Below are 24,777 nucleotides of genomic sequence, written 5' to 3' on the forward strand. Positions count from 1 at the left end.
TTTATTCCCTACTAATAAATTCTGTGGTCCAGCCATAATGGCCTAATTATTATTGCTTATGTGTGACACTCCATTGTTGGCATCTTTGCCTGTCTTCCATCTGTGAAGTCCACACCTTTTTATCTTTGTCTCAGAATCTTGAGTTCCTTTTAAGATTCAGCTCAAGCACCACTTAATACAAAAGACTTTTCCCAGTCCCTTATGCTCTCAACCCCAAATGATCTGGGATTACTTTCCATTTATACTATATAAATCTTGCATATTTATAATTATTTCCCAGGGTTTCCCCTATTTACATGGGATAGCTTTGAGATCAGGAACAATGTTTGTGCCTTTGTAGCTGTTATGCTCAGCACAATGTCTGGCACATAGTAAGTGGTTAATAAAAACTTGTTGACATTAATATCTGAATATACCACTCCCTTCTCCCCCACCCATCAAGCCTTCTCCTGTAACAAAGATTTGTAAAAATGAGAAAAGAAAGTTCAACAAAACCAACCAACATTGTGGATTTCAATTAACATGCAATATTCCACATTTTTGATTCTCTGCCTTTGCAAAGAAGGTAGGGAAGGAAGCATGTTTTCTCAAATCTTTTACAAGAGTGAGCTTAATCATAATTATATGATGAAATTTTTATTTTAAAAAATCAATAGAAAATTTAACTTCCAATTCAAATGCACATTGCTCATTTTTCTCAAATTATGAATATTTGGAGTAGGTGAATTTATAGATGTAGATTTGTTATGAACTTTACAATTAAGTTATTCATAAATCATTTGACTAGAAAGTAATTAATTATTTTTTGAGAAATATCTTAAATAAAAGCACACAAAGTATATGACAGTATTTTTTAAAAAATTGTTGATAAATTGGCTTAGCATGTCACAAACACTTTCATCATTCTTTACATTAAATATCCTCTACAATATAGGAACTTTAAAAAGAATCAAGTGAAAGAACATAAATGAGCAATTATTACTAATAAAATGCACAATCCTTATACTTTGGTAGTTTTTTGTTTTATAAAAGAAAGAACAGATATATTCTTTATATGTTACTACCAAATATGTCCAGTATTTAAGTTTTATTACTTATTATAGCTATACCAATATTTTTCAGTAATTTTAACTAATGTATTAAATATAGATTAAGCAATACACACACACACACACACACACACACACACACACACACACATACATAATTGCTTTATTGTAAATTTCAGCAAATAAAATATTTTAAACTCCCTGTCTTTGGTAAAGCTTAAGATAAACTTACTAGGGTATGTCTTTTTTTCTGTTTCAAAGCATCTATAAAAAAGATAGTTGAGGTGTTTTTTTTCACAAAATTAATTTCCTTTTCTCCACATATTTATCTATTTGATATCTCCTGAACATTATTAAACTTCATCAATCTTGACTTGCTTGCATGACATTTTTCTGTCTGTGTTTTGACTAAGGCTTGCTCATAGAATTTATGCTTGGGAGTTGGTATGATGTTTATTATAGAGAAGATATTTTTTGTGTATGTTGGAAACATTATCCACGTATCTGTTTGATGATATAAATGACATATGGAAATGCTTATTTAATTTAACATATTCAAATCATAAGTTTTCTCTCTGAATAAACTATTTCCATTCTTAGTTGACTTTATCTTTTTGCTAAGATGGACTGAGTTAAGTATTTGGAAAAACTATAAAGCATAGTAGCTTGCTTGAAGTAAACAAGGCTAGGGTTAGATATATAGTTCTTTGAGTCCTAGTAGATTGAAAAACATTGAAGATTTGAGAGGGGAATGGTTGTGGGGCACTGGGGTGGCTTTGGAATCAAGGACAGATGCAAAGGGATTTGGTATTGGCAAAAAAAAAAAACTAGAAGAAAAATAAAAGGAGTATTTATGTAAGGATTTGGGGATATAGGGTAGCTTAAAGGCAAATGGCCTTAACTTTCAGTAAAGTGAGAATCATCATTCTAAACTGAGGGAGTGGTGGGAAAGGAAGTGGAAGTTTGAGGGGGAAAAAGGGGTTTGCAAAGTTTCTGTCACAGTGAAACAGGGAATTAGCTAGGAAGGAATAAGAGGATTGCCCAAGAAACTGGCTGAAGTTGTATAGCATATATTTTTAGTTAGCAAGTTTTTGAGACTTCATCATCTTTAGCAGCAGGAGAGGTTTGGAGAAAGCACTTGATGGGAGTGATCTAGGATTTTTTTGGGCAGCCAATTGAGTAGCAGTAGGACAAGATGGTGAAGGATTCAATAGTAGAGAACTGTGTAGGGTTAAATTGGCTAATAGTCATATTGAGACTGGAAAGGGAGCACAATGAAGTCCAGCAAGTAATGACCTGAAAAAGTACTGAGGATTTGGAAGTTTTGGAGGTTATGACGAGGATGATTGTAGGTTTAGGAGTAGTGAGGGATATGGAGTGATAGAATGATGAAAAGTCATGATTATATATAAGGAAATTCCACAGTTTTTGAATAAGGAAATGGAATATTTGGGGGAAATAGAATGGAAGAATAGGTACTGGGATTTGAGGAGGTTGAGGAACTGGGAATTTAGGGTGGTTGAGGACAGATTAGCATTGATGTTGAAGACCATCAAGTTAAGAGTTTTTGGAGGAGAGCTATTGAATTCCTTAAGAGAGGAATCAGAAGGGCCTGGAGGTTGGTTGATAAGGTCCAACATGTTTTGTATAGGATACAAAATATTAACAAAATAAAGCAAGAGAGGTTGTTGAGAGATGGAAAAAAATTGGGAATTATAGAAATATGTATGAAGCTTTCCAACTCTTTCTTTAGGATTAAGATGTTGCGGGGTGTGAGGAAAAGGAGAGCCAAGGCGCAAGAGAGGATGGTTAAGAATGTAGTGAGAGCAGAGAGGAACAGGTTTGTAATGAAGAGAAATTTGTCCATTATGAAACATGAATTAGTGCAGATATAGTGTAAGGGACAGAAAGATAGAAAGCAGGACATAGGGTTAGATAGATTTAGAGAAGATGGAGATGAGACAATGAGACATGTGGGAGAAGAAAAATTTGCTTCCTGATAATTGGTGATTTATATAAGGATAGGGATAGTAGCAGGTATTAAAATGTTTTGACCATGGGGAAAGTAAGTGGGTGGTAGTAGGTAGCAGGTAAAGGTGAAAAACTGGGTTTTTAGAGCATGGTGTGGGTGGCAGGTGAATGGGAACACTGTAGATCTTCACAGAAGGGTGTTGTGGAACAAGGTCAATAAATATTTTTCATGTGCCTACTATATGCCTTGCACTGTGCTAAGTGCTGGAATCTATACAAAAAGAATCCCTGCTCTGATAGAGGAGGGATGTAATGGGAAGAACAACATACGGAGAACTATATACAAACAAGATATATATGGAGGAAAAATATAAGTGTTTGTAGAACAAATTGGGTAAATCACAAAAGGGAGGCTCTAGCATTAATGGGGATTTGGATCAGCTCCTTGTGAAGGTGAACTTTTAATTGGGACTTGAAAGAAACCAGGAGACAGAGCTGGAGATGATGAAGGAAAGCATTGTAGGCATGGGAAACTGCCAATGAAAATGCCCAGCGTTGAAATAGGGACTGTTATTTAAGGAATCACAGATAAAGAGACCAGTGTCACTGCCTCACATAGTGCTTTGGTGGAGTACGGTGTAGGACAGAAAAGGTCTGAAAGGGCCAGGTTATAAAGGATTTCCAAAGTCAAACAGCATTTTGATCCTGGATACAACAGGAAACTAGTAGAAATCATTGAGTTGGTGAGAGTGGTGAGAGGGCCACTCCAGCCCTCAGGAAGATACCTTTGACAGCTAAGTAGATTGAAGTAGGAAAATGAAGCAGAAGGTTATTGCCCTGCATGATACCTTCTGATTGGGTAGAGGCAGGATGGGTGATTACTGGAGTAGACTAATAGACCAAGAGTTGGAAAGAACTTCAAAGGCATCTAGTTCATCATCTTCTTTTAAAGTTGAGGAAATTGAGGCCCAGGAATGTTGAGTTAACTTGCTCATGGTCGCAAGGCCAGGGAAAGGATGTGAAATCTTCAGAGCCAGTATTCTTTGATCATTCAGAGTTAAAATGTTTTCCATGAAGAATTTTTGATCTTTAATTTGGTAAATCTTTTATTTATGATAATTTTTCCACTATAGCAGGTATTTTTGTATATATGTACACATTTAAAAGACAAGAAAGGAGAGTATACTATTAATAATAATTGTTTTATATATTTCTCAGGTTTGCAAAGCACCTCATAAATGTTTATTCCATTTTATTCTCCCAATATTTTTTTGAGAAAGATTCTTGAGGAATTTAATCTCACGTTACATATGAGAAAATTGAAATTGAGAGAGGTTAAAGGATTTAGTTTTAATTTCAGAGGTAGAGTTTAAATTGCTATCTCTTCTGTCTCTAAATCTAGCATATATTGCTTAGTTGAAGAATCCAAGCTTTTTTAATTTAAATTTTACAAATCTCTCGGTTAAACAATTAGCAACATGATACCTAAGTACCTATGTAAAAACCCAAATTAACAAAATAAACTCAGGGGAAAATTGTATGTTTAATATATTGTCTTTAAGAGGGGATTCTTAGTCTTTTTTGAGTTGTTAATACATTTTGTATTCTGGTAAAACCTATCAAATTCTTCTTAGAATAATGTTTTTAAATGTATAAAATGAATACTATCTACATTACAAAGGAAACAATTATGTTGAAATACCATTATCAATTTATTTTTTAAAGAATTTAATAGACTCTAGGATAAGGACCCCTGTTTTAAAGAGATTCATAATAGGTTTCATACAGGATTTTATTGATGTTTAGATCTCTCCTTAGTTACATTCAGCAAACTTTTATTCAACATCATGCTATGTGGAAAGTATTGTGCTTACATACTAGGTATGCAAAAACAAAAGACAAAATTAATTTTTCTCCTTTTAAGAAGAATATGGCTTTTCCATTCATTTCTCAAGTTAGGGCATACTAAATTTAAAAGAGAAATCCACTTCATTGGCATCTCTTGAAGTTTTAATCTTTGTTGGAGGATAAAGAGAAACAGTATGAGTGTTAGGGTCCTTGACAGTACAATAATCAATTGGAAATTCAGTTTGATTCAGCAAACTTTTTGGAGGCATTTACTACATCCAAAACACTGTACTGGAAGTTGTGGAAATTACAGTGATGAAGACAATTCCCTGTTTTTGTGATAGGGGATATAGCAGGTATACAGACAGATTGCAAAATAGAATATGACAGGTGCTTATGAAATACAAGGTGCTATAAAATTTCAGAGAAATGAAATAATTTTTAGAAGAGGAAGATTTTGTAGAACTTCCTAATTTCTGTCTGTTTCCTAAAGTCCCTTCTCCAATCTATTTTTCAATCTTCCTAAAATATAGGTATTAACGGATTTTGTTTCCTGCTCAAAATAGCACTGAGCTACTTCTTATTATCTAAAAATTCAAGTACAAACCCTTTAACTTAACCTACCAGTGTCTCCACCAGATGACTCCAGCTTAATTTTTTAAATTATTTTTGTCTACTCTGTTGTAGTCTATTAGCCATTCACCACTATTGCCTTGCATTCTCTTACCTCTGAGCATTTTTGTGGATTCTCTTGTGGTATATTGTCTCCACATTTCTTCTGACTGTTGAAGGTCTAGATTATGTCCTACTTCCTTCATGAGACATTCCTTGATCCATCCAAAAGTAGTTCTCCTTCCTTAAAATTCCCTAGTACTTTCTCTTTATTCTTATTCTATTCTGCCTTTGTGTGTGTGTGTGTGTGTGTGTGTGTGTGTGTGTGTGTGTGTTTAAATGATACTCTCCTTCAAGTAACTTATATTTTAATAGGGAAAATATATCATATATGCACATGTATGCATGCATGTATATTATATACGTAGATACATGTATATGTGTGTTTTTATGTGTATGTGTGAATATGTGTGTTTCTGTGTGTGCATATACATATATACATACACATATGTATGTTGTATTTTCCCTATTAAATAAGTTCCTTGAAGGAGAGCGTCTTTTTTTTTTTTTAATTTCTGTACCCAAAGGTAGAAGGTATTCCTTGCCTGGAACTTAAATCCATGAAATTAGAAAGCTTAAGATATAGTCAAGGAATAGTAGTGATCAGCAGGCTCTCTTTTATAGTTTAAAATGTGCACTGTTCTTTCCTATACATTTGAAAGCAGTAGAATGGATGGGTCCAGAATTATAGAATCTAAGTAGGAAGGAATCTGTCATTTAGTCCAGTTGTTGAATAGTATTTTTTCTTTACAACATTCTTGATAAGTGATCATCTAATCTTTACTTAAAGACTCCCATTGTTGGAGAACCCATGGATCCTGAGGTATTCCATTTCACTTTGGGACAATTTGACTCCTTTCCTTACATTGAACTTAAATTTGCTTCACTTCAACTTATGTAAACTATTCCTATTTCTACTCTCTTGGGTTAAGGAGGACAATTCAATTAATTTTAACAAGCAGTTATTAAATATCCACCAAGGACAAGGCACTAGATAATGTCACTGAAGACAAACAAAAATGAGACAGCTCCTGCCCAAAATGAATATACATTCTTTTTGTATACTAAGTCAACAGGAACACTAATAATGGGGAGGGAAGCTGGAAAAGCCTCTGGAATAATCCTGATGAGACCTGAGCCTTGAAGGGTTCAAGGACTTAAGAGATCTGAGAGATAGAGATAAATATGTATTGCGTTTCAGGAAAAAGATGCAATACCACATGTGAAGAATAGCAAGCAAGGCCATTTGACATGTAATGTGTAAGTTAGTAGAATCACATGGATTGTACATATCTCTATGTATGTACAAAGGAAATCAATTCAGAATAAATACTTTAGGGGATCTGGAGAGAAATTAGGTGGGATGTGATGTTTGAACTGTATGTAAGAGGACTAGAGGAATTCTATGAGAAAGGGAGAAGGGAATAAATCCCAAGCATTGGAGAAGGCTGTTGAACAGATACAAAGAGGAAAGATGAAGTATTATGTATGAGGAATAGGAAGGAAGCCACTTTGACTAAACCATATAGTTCAGGGAAGAAGAATTATGCAGGACTGGGTCTAAGTAGTGAAGATGTAGCTTCTACTGGAAATGAGATAGAGAATCAATTAGGAAGAATAACAGGATTGCCTTGCTGTAGTAAGGGCATGATTAACATAAAGTATCATAAATTTTCTCTGTATTCATTACTTGTGTGACTTTTTCCAGCTCTGTCCAATAACACTTCAAGAAGTGTGGAGGAAGAGGATAGTGGGAATGCAGGATTGAGGTTTGGTGAGGAGTTAATGGTGATAGGATAAGGAAATAATGGATTTTTGAAAGGAGAGAATTGTGTAGAGTTGAATTAGTTAACTACAGGATTGAGACTGGAAAGGAAGCTATTGAAAACAAATTATGAATAATGTCCTGAAAAGTACTGAGATATGGAAAGAATTGGAGGCCATGATGAGAGCCAGGATAGGCTTAGGGAGGGGTATGGCAAGGATAAAGGTGAAACTGTGTGCAAGTGTAATCACTAAGACTTCAGCAACTGATTGGATATATGGGATGAGGAAAATTGTTGTAGTGATATTTACAGAGCATTATAACTCCTTCTCTAGAACCAGGGTTTTGGGAGGTACGAGGGAAAGGAGAGCTTGAGCAAGAGGATATGTAGAAATACAGTGAGAGGAGATATGTAGGAATATGAAAGGAAAAGTTTGAAATGAAGAGAAATTTTCTCATTATGAAATAGGCATTACAATAGACATAGTAGAAGGACTAGAATGATGTAAAGCAGGACATAGGTGAGATAGATTTAAGGAAGATGGGGATGAGACTCACAAAAGATTCGGAGTTGTGAGGCAAGAATAATCTACTTCTTCATAGCTGGTGATAAATATAGGGACAGAGAGAATAACTGGTGTTAAAGAGTGTTCTTACCATAGTGGTTGTAGATGAGTGGCTAATAAATGGGGACACTCTGGATTTTTACAGCATGGTGTTGTGGGAGATAAGTGAATTGGGACACTCTGGGTCTTCATACAAAAGTGTTATGGGTCAAAGTAAGTATTTTTCATGTGCCTACTACTGTGCTATGCCATGCACTATGCTAAGTGCTAAGGATTGGTTTGGAAAAAATCCCTGCTCTCATAGAACTTAGTGTAATGGGGGAAACAACATACAGAGAACTATGTGCAAATCATATCTTTTGACCATTTATCAACTGGAAAATTACTTGTATTCTTATAAATTGGACTCCTTAGTTTTCTGCTTTACTTCTAATGTTGGCTACATTGATTTTATTTGTTCAAAAGCTTTTTAATTTTTTAAATCAAAGTTATCCATTTTACATCCTGCAATGCTCTCTGTCTCTTCTTTGATCATAAATTCTCCATCCATAGATCTGATGATAAACTATTACATGCTTTTCTAATTTGCTTATGGCATCACCCTTCAAGTCTAAATCATTTAATTCATTTGCTGTCTCTTCCATATTATGGAGGAATTCATCCCATTCACATTCACAGTTATGATTATTAACTCTGAATTTGCTTCCACCCTACTCCCCTACCCCCATTTGTTCTCTCTCTCTCTCTCTCTCTCTCTCTCTCTCTCTCTCTCTCTTCCCCCTTTCATCCTTTCCCTCTTCAAAAGTTTTTGCTTTTGACTACTACCTCCTATAATTCGCCTTTCTTTCTAGTAGCCAATCTTTCTCTTATCCTTTTTTTTTTCTTACTATCTGTTTGTAGGGTAAAATAGATTTCTATACCCACCTGAGTATGTGCTCTTCCCTCTTTGAGCTAATTCCAGTGAGAGTTAAGATTCAAGCATTGCCTGTGATTCTTCTCAAAAAGAGCTATAAAAACTCTTTTATGAGAGATAATTTACTTCATTCTACCTTCTCCCTCTCCATTTTCCCAGTGAATCCCTCTTTCTCACCACTTAATTTTATCTTTTTTGTATATCATTCCATCATAGTTCACACCTATTTCCTCTGTCTATATATATTCTGTCTAACCATCCTAATGATTGATTTTTATGAATTACAAGTATCATCTTCCCAGGTAGGAATGTAAACAGTTCAATCTTATTGAATTCCTTATGATTTCTCTTTTTTGTTTAACTTTTTATGCTTTTCTTAAGTCTTGATTTGAAATTCAGCTTTTCTATTCAGCTCTGATCTTTTCATCAGGAATGTTTGAAAGTCTTCTATTTAATTAAATGTTCATTCTCTTCCCATTGGCTCCTTCCAGGGGGATTATATTGTGTTTTTCTGGGTAAGTTATTCTTGGTTATATTCCTAGTTTCTTTGCCCTTCAGAATTTCTTTAATATTGAAGCAGCTAAATCTTGTGTTATCCTGACTGTGGCTCCACAGTATTTGAATTATTTCTTTATGGATGCTTGTAGTAGTTTCTCCTTGACTTTGGAATTTTGCCTTACTATTCCTGGTGGTTTTAATATTTGCATTTCTTTCAGGAGGTGATCAGTAGATTCTTTCAAATTCTATTTTATTTTTGGTTCTAGGATACAAAAGCATTTTTCCTTGAGAATTTCTTGAAAGATGATTTCTAGGCCTCTTGTTTTGATCAAGACTTTCATGGTATTCCATTAATTCTTAAGTTATCTCTCCTTAATCCTTAATCTACTTTGCAAGTAGATTTCCAAGTCAATTTTTTCCACTGACATATTTCACATAGAAGAAAATTTTCTTCTATTTTAAAAATTCTTTTAGTTTTATTTGATTGTTTCTTAATGTTTTATGAAGTCGTTAACTTCTACTCACCCAGTTCTAAGTTTTAAGAAATTATTTTCTGAAGTGAGCTTTTGTATATATGTTTCCATTTGACCAATTTTACTTTTTAGGGAGTTCTTTTCTTCAGTGAATTTTTATGACTCTTATGTCATTTGGCCTATTCTGTTTTTTATGTATTATTTTCTTCAGCATTTTTTCGGGGGGCCTTCTTTACCCAACTATTAACTCTTTTAAAAATTTTTTCTTATATCACTGTCAATTTTCCCCCAAATTTTTCCTCTACCTCTGATTTTTTAAACCCTTTTTTGAGCTTTCTAAGGATTCTTTTTTTTTTTTAATACACTTTATTTTTTATTTATTTATTAAATAACTTTTTATTGACAGAACCCATGCCAGGGTAATTTTTTACAACATTATCCCTTGCACTCACTTCTGTTTCGATTTTTCCCCTCCCTCCCTCCACTCTCTCCCCAAGATGGCAAGCAGTCCTATACATGTTAAATAGATTACAATAGATCTTGGATACAATATATGTGTGCAGAACTGAACAGTTTTCTTGTTGCTCAGGGAGAATTGGATTTAGAAGGTATAAATAACCCGGGAAGAAGAACAAAAATGCAAGCAGTTTACATTCATTTCCTAGTGTTCTTTCTTTGGGTGTAGCTGCTTCTGTCCATCCTTGATCAATTGAAACTAAGTTAGATTTTGTCTTTGTTGAAGAAATCCACTTCCTTCAGAATGCATCCTCATACAGTATCGTTGTTGAGGTATATAATGATTTCCTGGTTCTGCTCATTTCGCTCAGCATCAGTTCATGTAAGTCTCGCCAATCCTCTCTGTATTCGTCCTGCTGGTCATTTCTTACAGAACAATAATATTCCATAACATTCATATACCACAATTTACTCAACCATTCTCCAATTGATGGGCATCCATTCATTTTCCAGCTTCTGGCCACTGCAAACAGGGCTGCCACAAACATTTTGGCACATACAAGTCCCTTTCCCTTTTTTAGTATCTCTTTGGGGTATAAGCCCAGTAGAGACACTGCTGGACTAAAGGGTATGCACAGTTTGATAACTTTTGGGGCATAGTTCCAAATTGCTCTCCAGAATGGCTGGATGTATTCACAATTCCACCAACAATGTATCAGTGTCCCTGTTTTCCCACATCCCCTCCAACATTCTGCATTATCTTTCCCTGTCATTCTGGCCAATCTGACAGGCGTATAGTGGTATCTCAGAGTTGTCTTAATTTGATTTTCGATCAATAGTGATTTGGAACACTCTTTCATATGAGTAGTAATAGTTTTAATTTTATCATCTGAAAATTGTCTGTTCATATCCTTTGACCATTTATCAATTGGAGAATGGCTTGATTTCTTATAAATTAGAGTCAATTCTCTATATATTTTGGAAATGAGTCCTTTATCAGAACCTTTCACTGTAAAAATGTTTCCCCCGTTTATTGTTCCCTTCTAATCTTGCCTGCATTAGTTTTGTTTGTACAAAAACTTTTCAATTTGATATAATCAAAATTTTCAATTTTGTAGTCAATAGTGATCTCTAGTTCTTCTTTGGTCATAAATTCCTTCCTCTTCCACAGGTCTGAGAGGTAAACTATCCTATGCTCTTCCAATTTATTTATGATCCCATTCTTTATGCCTAGATCATGAACCCATTTTCATCTTATCTTGGTGTACGCTGTTAAGTGTGGGTCAATGCCTAGTTTCTGCCATGCTAATTTCCAATTTTCCCAGCAATTTTTCTCAAATAATGCATTCTTATCCCCAAAACTGGGTTCTTTGGGTTTGTCAAACACTAGATAATTAAAGTTATTGGCTGTTTTGTCCTTTGAATCTAACCTATTCCATTGATCAACTAGTCTATTTCTTAGCCAATACCAGATAGTTTTAGTAACTGCTGCCTTATAATATAATTTTAGATCTGGTACAGCTAGGCTGCCTTCATTTGATTTTTTTTTCATTAATTCCCTTGAAATTCTTGACTTTTTGTTTTTCCATATGAACTTTGCTGTTATTTTTTCTAGGTCATCAAAATAGTTTTTGGGAAGTCTGATTGGTATAGCGCTAAATAAATAGATTAGTTTAGGTAGTATTGTCATCTTTATTATATTTGTTCGCCCAATCCAAGAGCATTTAATATTTTTCCAGTTAGTTAGATCAGACAATTTGTGTGGAAAGTGTTTTGTAGTTTTGCTCATAAAGTTTCTGATTTTCCCTTGGCAGATAGATTCCTAAATATTTTATACTATCAGTAGTTACTTTAAATGGGATTTTTCTTTGTAACTCTGACTGTTGGATTTTGTTAGTGATATATAAGAATGCTGATGACTTATGTGGGTTTATTTTATAATCAGCAACTTTGCTAAAATTGTGGATTATTTCTAATAACTTTTTAGTAGAATCTCTGCGGTTCTCTATGTATACCATCATATCATCAGCAAAGAGTGATAATTTGGTTTCCTCATTGCCTATTCTTATTCCTTTAATATTTTCTCAGTTCTTATTGCCAAAGATAGCATTTCTAATACAATATTAAATAGTAACGGTGATAGTAGGCAACCTTGTTTCACTCCTGATCTTATTGTTTCCCAAGGATTCTTAAAGAGTTTTTTTTGGGGGGAGGGGGGGAATGGAAGATGGGGCTGAGATTAATATTCACATTTTTCTTTGAGGCTTTGGATGTAGCTGTTTTGACATTTTTTTTAATGCATTTGTGTTTTGATTTTCCCTGTTATCATAATAACTTTCTTTGGTCAGATTCTTTTGTGTGTGTGTGTGTATGTGTGTTTGCTTTGTTTTGCCTGTTTCTTGGCTTAATTTTGTATTGACGTTGGACTCTGCTCTGGCATTCAGGGTGTACTGCCCCAGCTTCTGGTTTTTTTTGTTTTTTGTTTTTGTTTTTGTACTGTTTACAGGGCTAGTTTTGGGAGTCTGTAATTTTTAATTTTTTTCCAAGGTACTATGGCTTAAGGGGAAATATCACTGCTCTTCTGGCTTGTGCTCTGCTATTTGGGCAGCCATAGATATTCTTCTATCCTGGAACTGCATCCAGTGTTCCTTCTTCTAGTGCTTTTCCTTGCTCAGAACTGCTTATGAGGAATGCAGTACAGTGCTATTAAAGAGTCCCCTGTTATCTTCTGACCAGTTGTTTGACCGCTTTATCATTTTGAGATGAAAGTTCCTGAAGCTGCCAGTTCAGTTGTTCCTAAAGTCTTCTTGCTAACTTGTTGGGGTGTCGCCTGTGCTGGATTGAGCTCCACTTTTACCTTTCCTGAGGTCTTTTAGAGTTCTAGACAGCTTCTAGACAGCTGTTTCACCCCATCCTTTTGTTGATTGCTCTACTTTAGAATTCATTTTGAGGCATTATTTTAACTTTAATTGGAGGTAAATTTAGGAGAGCTCAGGTTATTCTCTGCCTTTACTCTGTCATCCTGGTTCTGTCCTCTAGTCACTTTTTAAGAACCATAATTGCAAATAGTTTTTCTGAATGGTTGGATTTATTCTTAGTTTCACCAACAGTATATTTTTGTGTCTATTGTCTTACTTCCTTCATTTAGTTTTTCAATTTTTTGTCATCTTTGCCAGTCTTAATTACCTTCACAGTATTTCAGACTTTTCATAGGGTCAGACCTTGAACAAATGGAATTCTTATTCATATTAATAACATTCTCTAGAGGAGATTTAAGTAGAATTGCCACACATAGTTTTAAAAAATTATTAATTGTATGTAAGTCTTTTATAGGTATGAAATATGCCACCTAAGGAAAGGAGAGAAAAAGTTCTTAATGTTAGATACTTGTTTTCTGTTAGAATAGCTTAATTAAAAGTTTCTATAATAGACAATGTTATAAGACATCTGCTTTAAAATATCTCCTAATATGTTTTTCAAAAGCAAACTGATATGAAACATAATAATGACAGTATACATTAAATTTTAGTAAAAATAAGTGAGTAATAACTTAATGGATGCTCACTGCAAAGGATTTTAATATCATTTTAAAGAAACAAAGTACAAAAAATGAATAAAAAGAATTCATTACAGATACAGGAAAACAATTGTATGGAAAGCAAATTTTCATTATGGTATTGTAATGGAAGAGGATAAAATTATATGTTATTGCTGCCATATTCTGTGACTTATCTTTCCTGGAGAATTGCCTTCAAGAAATGATTCTAACTTTTTTTTTTAATAACTTTTTACAGACAGAACCCATGCCAGGATAATTTTTTATAACATTATCCCTTGCACTCACTTCTGTTCCGATTTTTCCCCGCCCTCCCTCTATTCCCCCCCGCCCCCCCAGATGGAAGCAGTCCTATACATGTTAAATAGGTTACAGTAGATCTTAGATACAATATATGTGTGCAGAACCGAACAGCTCTCATGTTGCTCAGGGAGAATTGGATTTAGAAGGTAAAAATAACCTGGGAGGAAGAACAAAAATGCAAGCAGTTTACATTCATTTCCTAGTGTTCTTTCTTTGGGTGTAGCTGCTTCTGTCCATCCTTGATCAATTGAAACTAAGTTAGATTTTGTCTTTGTTGAAGAAATCCACTTCCTTCAGAATACATCCTCATTCAGTATCGTTGTTGAGGTATATAATGATCTCCTGGTTCTGCTCATTTCACTCAGCATCAGTTCATGTAAGTCTCTCCAATCCTCTCTGTATTCATCCTGCTTGTTGTTTCTTACAGAACAATAATATTCCGTAACTTTCATATACTACAATTTATTCAACCATTCTCCAGTTGATGGACATCCATTCATTTTCCAGCTTCTGGCCACTACAAACAGGGCTGCCACAAACATTTTGCCACATACAGGTCCCTTTCCCTTCTTTAGTAGAAATGATTCTAACTTTAAGTTTTCTCATTAGGCAGTGGGAAATTTATATTCATTAATAATCTTTTCATCTGCATTCAGCTTTATCAAAGAAGAGCCCTAAAACTACTGTTTTCTGCTAAGTATAAAAAATGTGCTTTATTCCATTTTTTTATTCTGAGTGTTTTATTAAAGTTTTTAGGAGTGAAATGAATTTAATTTCATATAGAAAAATATTAAATTGTATGGGTTTATATGTAATGTTTCTTTATCTTCTAATCTAATTTTTAGCATCTGAAATAATTTTTACCATTTTTGAGAGAAGATTACATGGAAAAACTTTTAATTATAGCATTCATATTAATTTTTAAAATTAATGTATTACTTTAAGCAGTATTGGTAATTTTAATGTTAAAATAATTTTTATATTGATTTCTTGGGTATTTAGTATGCATTTTATTTTATATTTAATACATTTTATTCTTAAACTTTTTTTGCTTAATCTTTCTCCCTTTTTTTTTTTTTAGTTTGCAGCTGTAGGTGAAGGTTAATTTCTAATCCAATGTGGGAGTTTGAGTTGAGAAATCAAAAAAGTGCTCAAAGGGTCATTGTAGTTGTGCTGGGTGAGTTTTTATAATAGTAGCAATTGTAAAAATGAAATTAGATAATTTTTAATTTGGCTATGTTAAAATTGAAAATGAAAATAGGCTATTCCTAATATTTTAATTAATATTAAGAAAATCCCTATTTAAATATTGTTCCACAGATAATTTAAAAAAATTTACTAGTATAATTGTAAAACAACATAGTAGAGATTAAGAAAAACAGTCAAATCCCTTAAATATCCAGTGACTTCTCTATGTTTTATTCTTGTGCTAACTTACTTAAAATTATTTCTCAACATAAAGCCATGCATTTTACTTTAAATATTTAAAGTCTTCATTCTAGAAACAGTTCATATGAGTCATCATTCACTGTTTTTCTCAACAGGTTGAAGAAACATGGATTCTTACAGCATTATTGGCATCATTTTTGCTAGTTTTCTCATGTTTCAACTTCTTTTCCATGTTGTAAGTTCTTGGTTTTCGGCACAAGTAACCTCAGGTTTTAACAAACTAAGCACCCAAAAGAAGATTGAATGGAATTCAAGGTAAAGTTTTTAAAACTAAGTAATATAGTAAAATATTAAAAATCACAACATATTATCACTTAAAACCAAAATATTTTGAATTATTATTTTCTTTAGATTTTTATTGTTTTAAATTAAACTCAATCATTTTTGATCAGATTATCTTAAACATATTCCACAGAAACAAAAAAGAATCATTTAATATTGATTAAAAGGAAGGAGAAAAGTGAATTGTAGAAATAATCTGAAAGTTTTATAAGAAAAAAATTAAAATATTCTTTAGTGAATTTTGACTTTATCTCATTTTTCATATAAAATATTATAGCTCTAAAGCATCCCAATTTGGTACAGTGCTTTGTATACAGTAGATGCTTAATAACTAGCTTTTCAAACATTAATTTTTTTGTACTTTCAATTATTAGCATGCTATAACTACAAGAATATTACATGTTTTGCATTATTTAGGTGAAAGTAATACTTAGGATAAAAATCATTTTAAAAATTCTTTTTGGGGGAGTGGGAAAGAGGGCAGTAAAAAAATAAACATTTCATTTTAAGTTTGAAGGATGCTTGCTAAATGTCGGTGTTCTTTTTAGAGAACAGTTAAATCTTTGAGCTGTAGCTTTGATCTTTATTCTGATCAGAGATTAAGAATTTCTATTCTGTATTCATTATTCTCATGCTTTGGTTCATGCTATGGGGAAAAAACTACCTTTATAAAAGGGTTAGAGTTGATCTAGCTAGACATTTCATACATGCTGTATATATGGAGAAAGCATTTTTTCTGTGTATTATGATAGGACAGAAATTAAAGGCAGAATTTTTTTCTTTCTGAATGGTAAGGTAGATTTAAAAATTTTTTTTTATGCACAGCATTATAGAATGGGAATATTGCTTTTTTTTTACCTTCTCTCTTAAAATTGACTAGTGAGCAATGGTGACATTTTTGAAAGATGTTTTAATAAAAATATCAGATCAAATAATGCCTAAATATATATATAAGAATTTCAAATGTAAATGAGGAATGGTGTTGGGTGTGTTAACATAAGCAATCAAAGACTGATTTATTCATAGAGCTATTTCACTAGAAATGAAGAACATCAAAGAACCAAAGAAATTGAAACTTTGTTGCAAAGAATAAATATCTGAACTTTTTCTCGTGAAAGCATGGTTATGTTGAACAAACTTTCTTTTTTATATCTATCTTTTGCCGTTATGTTTCTGTTTTTCATTCTTAATAAAGTGACAGATAGTGTTATTTTGGCTAGATAACTTAATTTTTCTGAGTCTTTTCTGTGTTTATATAGCATGTTAGTAATATCACATGAACCATCTACCTTATAGGTAATGAAGAGGAAAAAAAACCATCTTAAATGCACCTACTCTGTGACAGGCTGTGCTAAGTGCTGGATTAAATGTATTAATGTTATTGTTCAACATATATTTATTAAGCTTACTCTGTCTCTTATAACATGTGAGCTTTTGGGGAAAAGAAAGACATGAATTTTAAGTAAGACAGATTCTTGTCTTTGTGCCTGGAATGCATTTCCTTCTCACAACATTCTCCTAAAGTTTCCCTCAAAGCTAAATTCAAATACAAATTTCTACAAGGCATTTCCTGATTCTGTCTTCCTTGGTCCCCAGCTGCTAGTGCCTATCCCTTATACAGTCCCCAAGTATATTTTCATGTACTCTTTTTTGGGGGAAAGGTTGGGAGAGCAAATAGAGTTAAATGATTTGCCCAAAGTCACACGACTAGGAAGTATCTGAGGTCAGATTTGAATTCAGATCCTTTTGACTCCAGTTATCCACTGAGTCGTCTACCTGCCCTGATATATTATTATATATGCACAAATTGTCTTTCCTTCTCTTCCCCATAGAACGTATTCTTTTTGAGGACATCAAATGTTTTGTTTAATTTCTTTGTCCTTGCATATTGAGTTGCCAGCACAGTTAATGCCTGGCAAATATATCTAATAAAATTTTGAAGAGTTATTGATCTTACAGTATAGTAAGAGGTAGATGCTAGTAAACATGTATAAATAATATATAATATTAAGTATATCAGAAAGAAGTATAAAACTCTCAGTATTTTAGATAACTAAGACTACAAGTTAAGGACCAGGCTGTTTCATTGGAAGAACTTGAAGCTCCCTATATTTTTGAAATCACATACATGAGTCACTGAATTGCTGAGAAGAACCAAGTCTTTCATAGTTGATCACTGCACAATCTTATTGTTACTGTGTACAATGTATTCTTGGTTCCGCTTGTTTCTCTCAGCTTCAATTCATGTAAATCTTCCCAGACCTTTCTAAAATCATCATTTTTTTAATAGAACATTTAATATTCCATTATCTTCATATACCACAACTTGTTCAGCCATTCCTCAATTGATGAGCATCTACTCATTTTCCAATTCTTTGCTACCACAAAAAGAGCTGCTACAAACATTTTTGTGCTTGTGGGTCCTTTTCCCTCCTTTATGATTTTCTTGCTATATAGACCCAGTATTTGGCACTGTTGAAGCAATGGTGTATGCACAGTTTTATAGTCCTTTGGACATAATTCCAAATTGCTTTCCAGAATGGTTGAATCATTTCACAACTTCACCAACAATACATTAGTGACTTAGATTCCCCATATCGTCTCCAACATTGTCATTATCTTTTCCTGTGATTATAGTCAATCTGAGAAGTGTGAGGTGTTGTCTTAATTTGCATTTCTCTAATCAATAGTGACTTAGAGCATTTTTTCATATGACTATAGATAGCTTTAATTTCATCATCTGAAAATTGTTCATATCCTTTGACCGTTTGTCAATTGGAAAATGATTAGGAATGGTTCTTGTATGAATGGATGGATATGGTAGATGGAGCATGGAGTGTAACAAAACATTATTCCAACATGGAAGACTATCAAGTTCAAAAGGAGAAGTAATCAGAAATATAGTTATTGATAGATAGCTTGGAGCTAGAATGTAAAAGGCGTTGAAAATCGGATTGATGAAATTACATTTATTCTGGAAACATGGAGGAAGACACTAAAACTTGTTGAACTTAGATATGTTTTTCTGGTTCTGTTTCACCTGCATCAGTTCATGCAGTTCTTCCCAAATTTTTCTGAATTCTTCATAGTTGTAATCATGCCATATGGCATGATAAATTTAATTTCATTCCAGAGTTAATGGGTACCCACTTTCCTTCTATTTTTTTGCTTCTACAAAATGGGTTACTGCATTTTTGTGTCTGTGGGAACTCTGGTTTGATTTATTTAGAGTAAGTGCCTAGATGTGGTACCATTACAATTATTATTTAGTGACTTTTAAAATTTATTCCAAATTGTTTCCCAGAATAATAGGTTTATTTCACAGCCCCACAAAGAGTGTTCAACTCTTTCTCTCTATTTTAAGTCGTTGTCACCTTAGCTAATCTGATGCATAAGAGGGGAAATTTCAGAGATATTTTAATTAAAAAAATTTTTTTAATTTAAAACTAAATACAAAATAATAAAAAAACACAGTAGACAAAGAAAAACAGAAAAAAAAAACAAAAAAAAATCATTGCCATGTGCCCAGCAGAATATTAAGGATTCAAAAGATGCAACGATAAATTCCCATTTCAAGAAAACATATAATAATAAAAGAGATTATATATTCTTGACTGTCGATCTTTTCTTAGTTTCCTTATAGATTATTTTTTGGTCCTCTGTTGTGTATTTTTTATTATTTTTTTCCCTCTTTCCTTTATTCCCTTCTCCCCCACATTCCCAAGCAGGCTACAGTTAAGCATGGTTATATTTCTATATACATATATCTATATCTCTATTAATACCCATACCCACAATACATATATACATGCATACATATACAAATACATATGCATTTATACATATGTAGATGTGCATCTAAAACAACATTAATATGATTGACATATAATGTAGATTTCTCTCTTAATTAAATCTTTTTTTTAATAATACCTTTTTATTTTCAGGTATTATTAAAAAAAAGATTTTTATTTTCAAAATACATGCAAAGGTAGTTGCACCAAACTTGTAAAATTTTGTGTTCCAAATTTTTTGCCCTCACTTTCCCCCACACCCTCCCCTAGACAAAAATAATCCAATATATGTTAAACATGTGCAATTCTCTTATATATATTTCTACATTTATCATGGTGCACAAGAAAAATCAGATCAGAAAGGAAAAAAGATGAGAAAGAAAAAAATGCAAGCAAATCACAACAAAAAATGTGAAAATATTATGTTGTGATTCACACTCAGTCCCCACAGTCTTCTCTCTGGGTGTAGATGGCTTTCTCCATCACAAGTCTATTAGAAATGGCCTGAATCACCACATTGTTGAAAAGAGCCACATCCATCAGAATTGATCATCACAATCTTCTTGTGGCTGTGTACAATAGTCTCTTGCTTGTATTCATTTCACTCAGCATCAGTTCATGCAAATCTCTCTATACCTTTCTGAAATCATCCTACTCATCGTTTCTTACAGAACAATAATATTCCATTACATTCATATACCGTAACTTATTCAACCATTCCCTAATTGATGGGCATTCACTCAGTTTCCAATTACTTACCACTACAAAAAAACTGCTGCAAAGATTTTTGTATATGTGGGTCCTTTAACCTTTTTTATGATCTCTTTGGGATATAGACCCAGTAGAGCTACTGCTGGATCAAAGGTATGCACAGTTTGATAGCCCTTTGGCACAGTTCCAAATTGCACTCCAGAATAGTTTGATCATTTCACAACTCTATCAACAATGTAATAGTGTACCAATTTTCCCACATCTCCTACATTTGTCATTATTTTTTCCTGCCTTGATTAAATCTTTAAGTTTGATTTTGACTGAAACCAATAATTCCTAACCCTACTTCTTTTTTTTTCCTAATAAATTCTTCTCCTGCTCCTTGTTATAGTATTTGTATGTATCTCTTATTTCCTATCCTGCTAACTCTTCCACTCTAATTCTAGTTCTTAATTTGCCTTAGTATTACTTAATCCATCTATGGATTTTTCCCTTATCTTCTCTTCCCTCTACCTTTCCCTCCCTCTTGATCTCTTTCCCATTAATCTACCCATCTTGTCCCACCAACATAAATTTACACACCCATCTATATTACATGTTGTCCTCTTCTCTCCTGCCTTTTTTCTTAAAATAGATTTCAGAGGGTGCTATACCCTTCATGGTATATATAAATATAGATATACATATATAGATATATATTGTTCCCTATTTAACCCATTCCTGATGGGAGTGGGTTTTCAGAAGTACTAGCTCTACTCCCTCCCTCTGGTGCCTCTGTGTCTTTCTTTGTCTGCATCTCGTTTATATAGCATAATTACTATTTTTATCTTTTCCTAGACAGTTTTGCTTGTTAAAGTCAGAACATTTTCGGCTCTGTTCCAATCTTTCTTTTGAACTAACCAATTACTGATTTCAGTCTTAAACATGTGGTATACATTTCTATGTAAAAAACAAACAATATGACCTTATTGGGTCCCTTGAAATTAATCTTTAATGTTAACTGTTAAATTTTCTATTAAGTTCAGGTTTGGTTGAGATACAGTCCTAAAAAATCTACAAATTCTTTAATGCCAATTTTTTCATTTAGTATTTTTATGGTTAGTTTTGCTGGATATATTATTTTTGGTCACAGATTAGTTCTTTTGATTGTTGATATATATTATTTCGGGACCTGTGGTCTTTTATAATAGCTGCTACTATATCCTGTACAATTCAAATTTTAGCTCCATCATATTTAAATTGTGTGGTGGTGTTCTTTTTTTGGGGGGGTGGTTGTTTCTTGTAAAATTTTCTCTTTGATGTGGGGTTTTTGAAATTTAGCAATAATATTCCTATGTGTTTTCCATGTAGTATCTCTTTGAAGTGGTTATTGATGGGTTTTTCTATTTCTACTTTTCCTTACTGGTTTGTCACTCCAGAGCAATCTTCTTTGATTTTTTCTTGCATTAGTGTATCAAGGTTCTTTTTTGGTCACAGCTTTTAGGTAGCCTAATTATTCTTTTATTTTCTCTTTTTGATCTGTTATCCAGATCTGTTGTTTTTCTTATAAGATGTTTCACATTATGTTTTACTTTTTCATTCTTTATGTTTCGTTTTGTTTTGTTATCTTTTTATTTTGTTATGAAACTTCACTGGCTTCCCCTTGCCCAGTTCTAATTTTCAAAGAATTATTTTCTTTTTTTAAGACCCTGTATCTCTTTTTCTAGTTGATTAACTTTTTCCCCCCATAATCTTGTTTTTTTGTTGGATGGTTCTTTTTTCTTTTTTAAGTTTTTCCTCAATCTCTTATTATTCAATTTTTGAAGTCTTTTTGAGTTTTTCTATAATTTTTTTCTCAGCAGGTAGTCATTTAACATTACTCTTTGGGGTAGGAGAGCCTTTTTTTTTTTTTTTTTACTTCACTGTCTTCCTCTAAAAATGAACCTCAGTCTTCCCTATTCTTACAGTCAGTTTCTGTGGTTAGTTCTACCTGTTCTTTTCCTTTTTTTAAAGTGAGAACTATTAGTGTAAGCATTTCCATTCATGGGATGGGGGAATGGTGCCTCTAGCTTCACTTTGGCTCTCCCCTGTGACCTGGATCCCCCTAACCAAAAGCTTCACCATCCTGCAAGTACCTGCAACTAGCAGTTTCTGCCCAACTGCTTCTGCACTCACCTGCTGTGTTGGTTCCTTCTTATCTAGAGTAACATCTGAGCAACACAGCTGAGCATAGTCTTCTTCCTCAAGCTGTCCAGGAGGTGAATGTTCTTCTGGCTGAGGATAGAGGAACCCTTCTAACCCTGGGCTCCTTGCTGGGTCTTTTTGTGGAGCTGTTCTGGAGATGTTTACACTTCACATTGGATCTGTTTACACTTCAGCTGGTTAAACCTTGTCTTCTGATCTTCTCTTTGTCTCCAGGACCCCTGTTCTGTTCCAAGTCTTATTTATTTTTGTCTAGTCCATGTTTGCTCTGAAATGAACATTTGTTTTGTTTGTGGGGGAAATCTGGAGAGCTTGGAATTTTCTGACGTACTCCACTATCTTTCCAAAGATGTTTTAATTTGTATTTTTCTTATTGCTAATGATTTTGAGTGTTCTTTCATATGCTTATCAATAAGCTCACATTTCTTTGCTGTTTTTTTTTTTTTGAGAGGCAGTTGGGGTTAAGTGACTTGCCCAAGGTCACACAGATAGTAAGTGTTAAGTGTCTGAGATCATATTTGAACTCAGATTCTTCTGCTTCCAGAGGTGATGTTCTAACTGTGCCCACATTTATGCTTTTGAAAGGACTGTTTATATCTGTGACACCTCACCTCTAGTTCTCTTCTTTTTCCCAGAGGCAAAATTAATAATACTTGTTGATATTTATTAACACTTCGCTACATGTATCCTTTTTACATACATTATCATCTATTGCTCACATCCTATACTACAGATATTATAATCCCCATTTTATGATGAAGAAAATAAGGTCTTAGAGATGTTAAGTAACTTGTTCAAAGTCAAACAATAGTTTCAAAGCCAATTTCTTGACTCACTTTTAGGCCAGAATTCTTTTTTTTTACTAGAAATGGAGTTTTTGTAGTGACAAAATGAAGAATTGAGGAAAAATAGAAAAATATTTGGGATGGAAGGTAGAAAGTAGAATCACATTCTTATAGCCCATGAATCGACAGATTTAATGATTTCTGGACATTCTGTGTATTAGTAACTAATGTTACATAACTTAAAATGAAACAAAAGCAGCAGTCACTGACCAGTCACCAATCTCCTAAAATAGAACTTCTTAAGCTTTTTCCATTCGTGACCCCTTTTCATCTGAGAAATTTTTAAGCAATGCTAGGTTATAGATATATAAAATAGGTAAACAATCAAAACATTTGCTGAATAATTTTGTGAGCCACATATTCAATTACATGATCCTATATTGGGTCACAATCCACCATTTAAGCACCTTTGTCCTAAAGTACAGGAAATTAACTCTCAAATAAGGTGCCATGATGAATAAAAAATACTTTATGAATTCAAGGTATTCCTTTAACAAAGATAGACCATGCCCTTCTTTGAAATAAGTAGATGGTCTTTGAGAGTTGCAATGGCCAAGATATATATCACCCTGCAAAGAAAGATTGATTCTCAGAACCCAGATATAGTTAGCCCCTTAGGCCTGTGTAAATAAAAAACAGGTCTATCAAAAGTTATTTCCAAGTTGGGGGTGATTACTACTTTCTGAGATCTATAGGTTTGGTCATTTCTCTTTTGTAGCAGTTTTGGTACTAATTTGGAGAGAATAAATTAACGTAACACATGTACCTGCTTCTTCATAATCAGCCAGTGCTAAAAAATGTCTCTGAACCCTAGATGATTTTAGTTACTTGGGAAGGCATGGAAAAATCTCCACCAGAAAACATTAATTTGAGTGGTTATAGTTCCAAGTGAGTCATTAAGTTTAATTGTTGCTCTTACATAAAAGATAAGAATTATAGGTATTATTTGCCATAGTATTGTAATTTATTTCTTCTTCTTTTATTCACTTAGTTCCAGCATTAGCCAGATGGACACTTAGCATGAAGAATCCTGCTGTGCTGAATTATTCAGGATTTATTTTTTTTTAATTTACTGATTTATTAATTAAGCTACTGCATTTGCCTTGTTTTTAGATTATGTAATTTTAGTAGTTAATAAATGGACTGCCTAAAAATTATTAAATTTCTAACTTCTTAACTGCTATTCTAATATGAAAAAATTAAACATTTATGATGCTAATGTTGAAAAGTGAAAAACATATTTCATTTTAGTATATGGTTTACCATTCCATCTAAACAAAATGGTATTTCAATTATCTGTGTGCCAAGAATTAATTTTGCTTATAAAGTGACCTGTTGCACTTCACAAAGACATTTTTGAAGGTATCTGAAATGATAAATCACAGAATTACATTTTAGGATATTCTTTGTAATATAATATAATCTATACAGTAAACAACATTTGCTCC

At 33.2% G+C, this 24,777-nt stretch overlaps 1 protein-coding gene across 1 annotated transcript in view; it reads left to right on the forward strand.

Annotated features, from left to right (window-relative positions):
• Positions 1–24,777, forward strand: part of LOC100931063 (TLC domain-containing protein 4) — an 82,442-nt gene that overhangs the window by 18,137 nt on the left and 39,528 nt on the right. The window contains exons 2-3 of the mRNA XM_003769675.4: positions 15,152–15,247; positions 15,615–15,774. Of these exons, the coding sequence (XP_003769723.1) occupies positions 15,626–15,774 (149 nt within the window). The 5' untranslated portion in view covers positions 15,152–15,247; positions 15,615–15,625. The remainder of the gene's footprint in view (positions 1–15,151; positions 15,248–15,614; positions 15,775–24,777) is intronic.

This window comes from Sarcophilus harrisii, chromosome 4, assembly GCF_902635505.1.
Source record: "Sarcophilus harrisii chromosome 4, mSarHar1.11, whole genome shotgun sequence".
Classification (NCBI taxonomy): domain Eukaryota; kingdom Metazoa; phylum Chordata; class Mammalia; order Dasyuromorphia; family Dasyuridae; genus Sarcophilus; species Sarcophilus harrisii.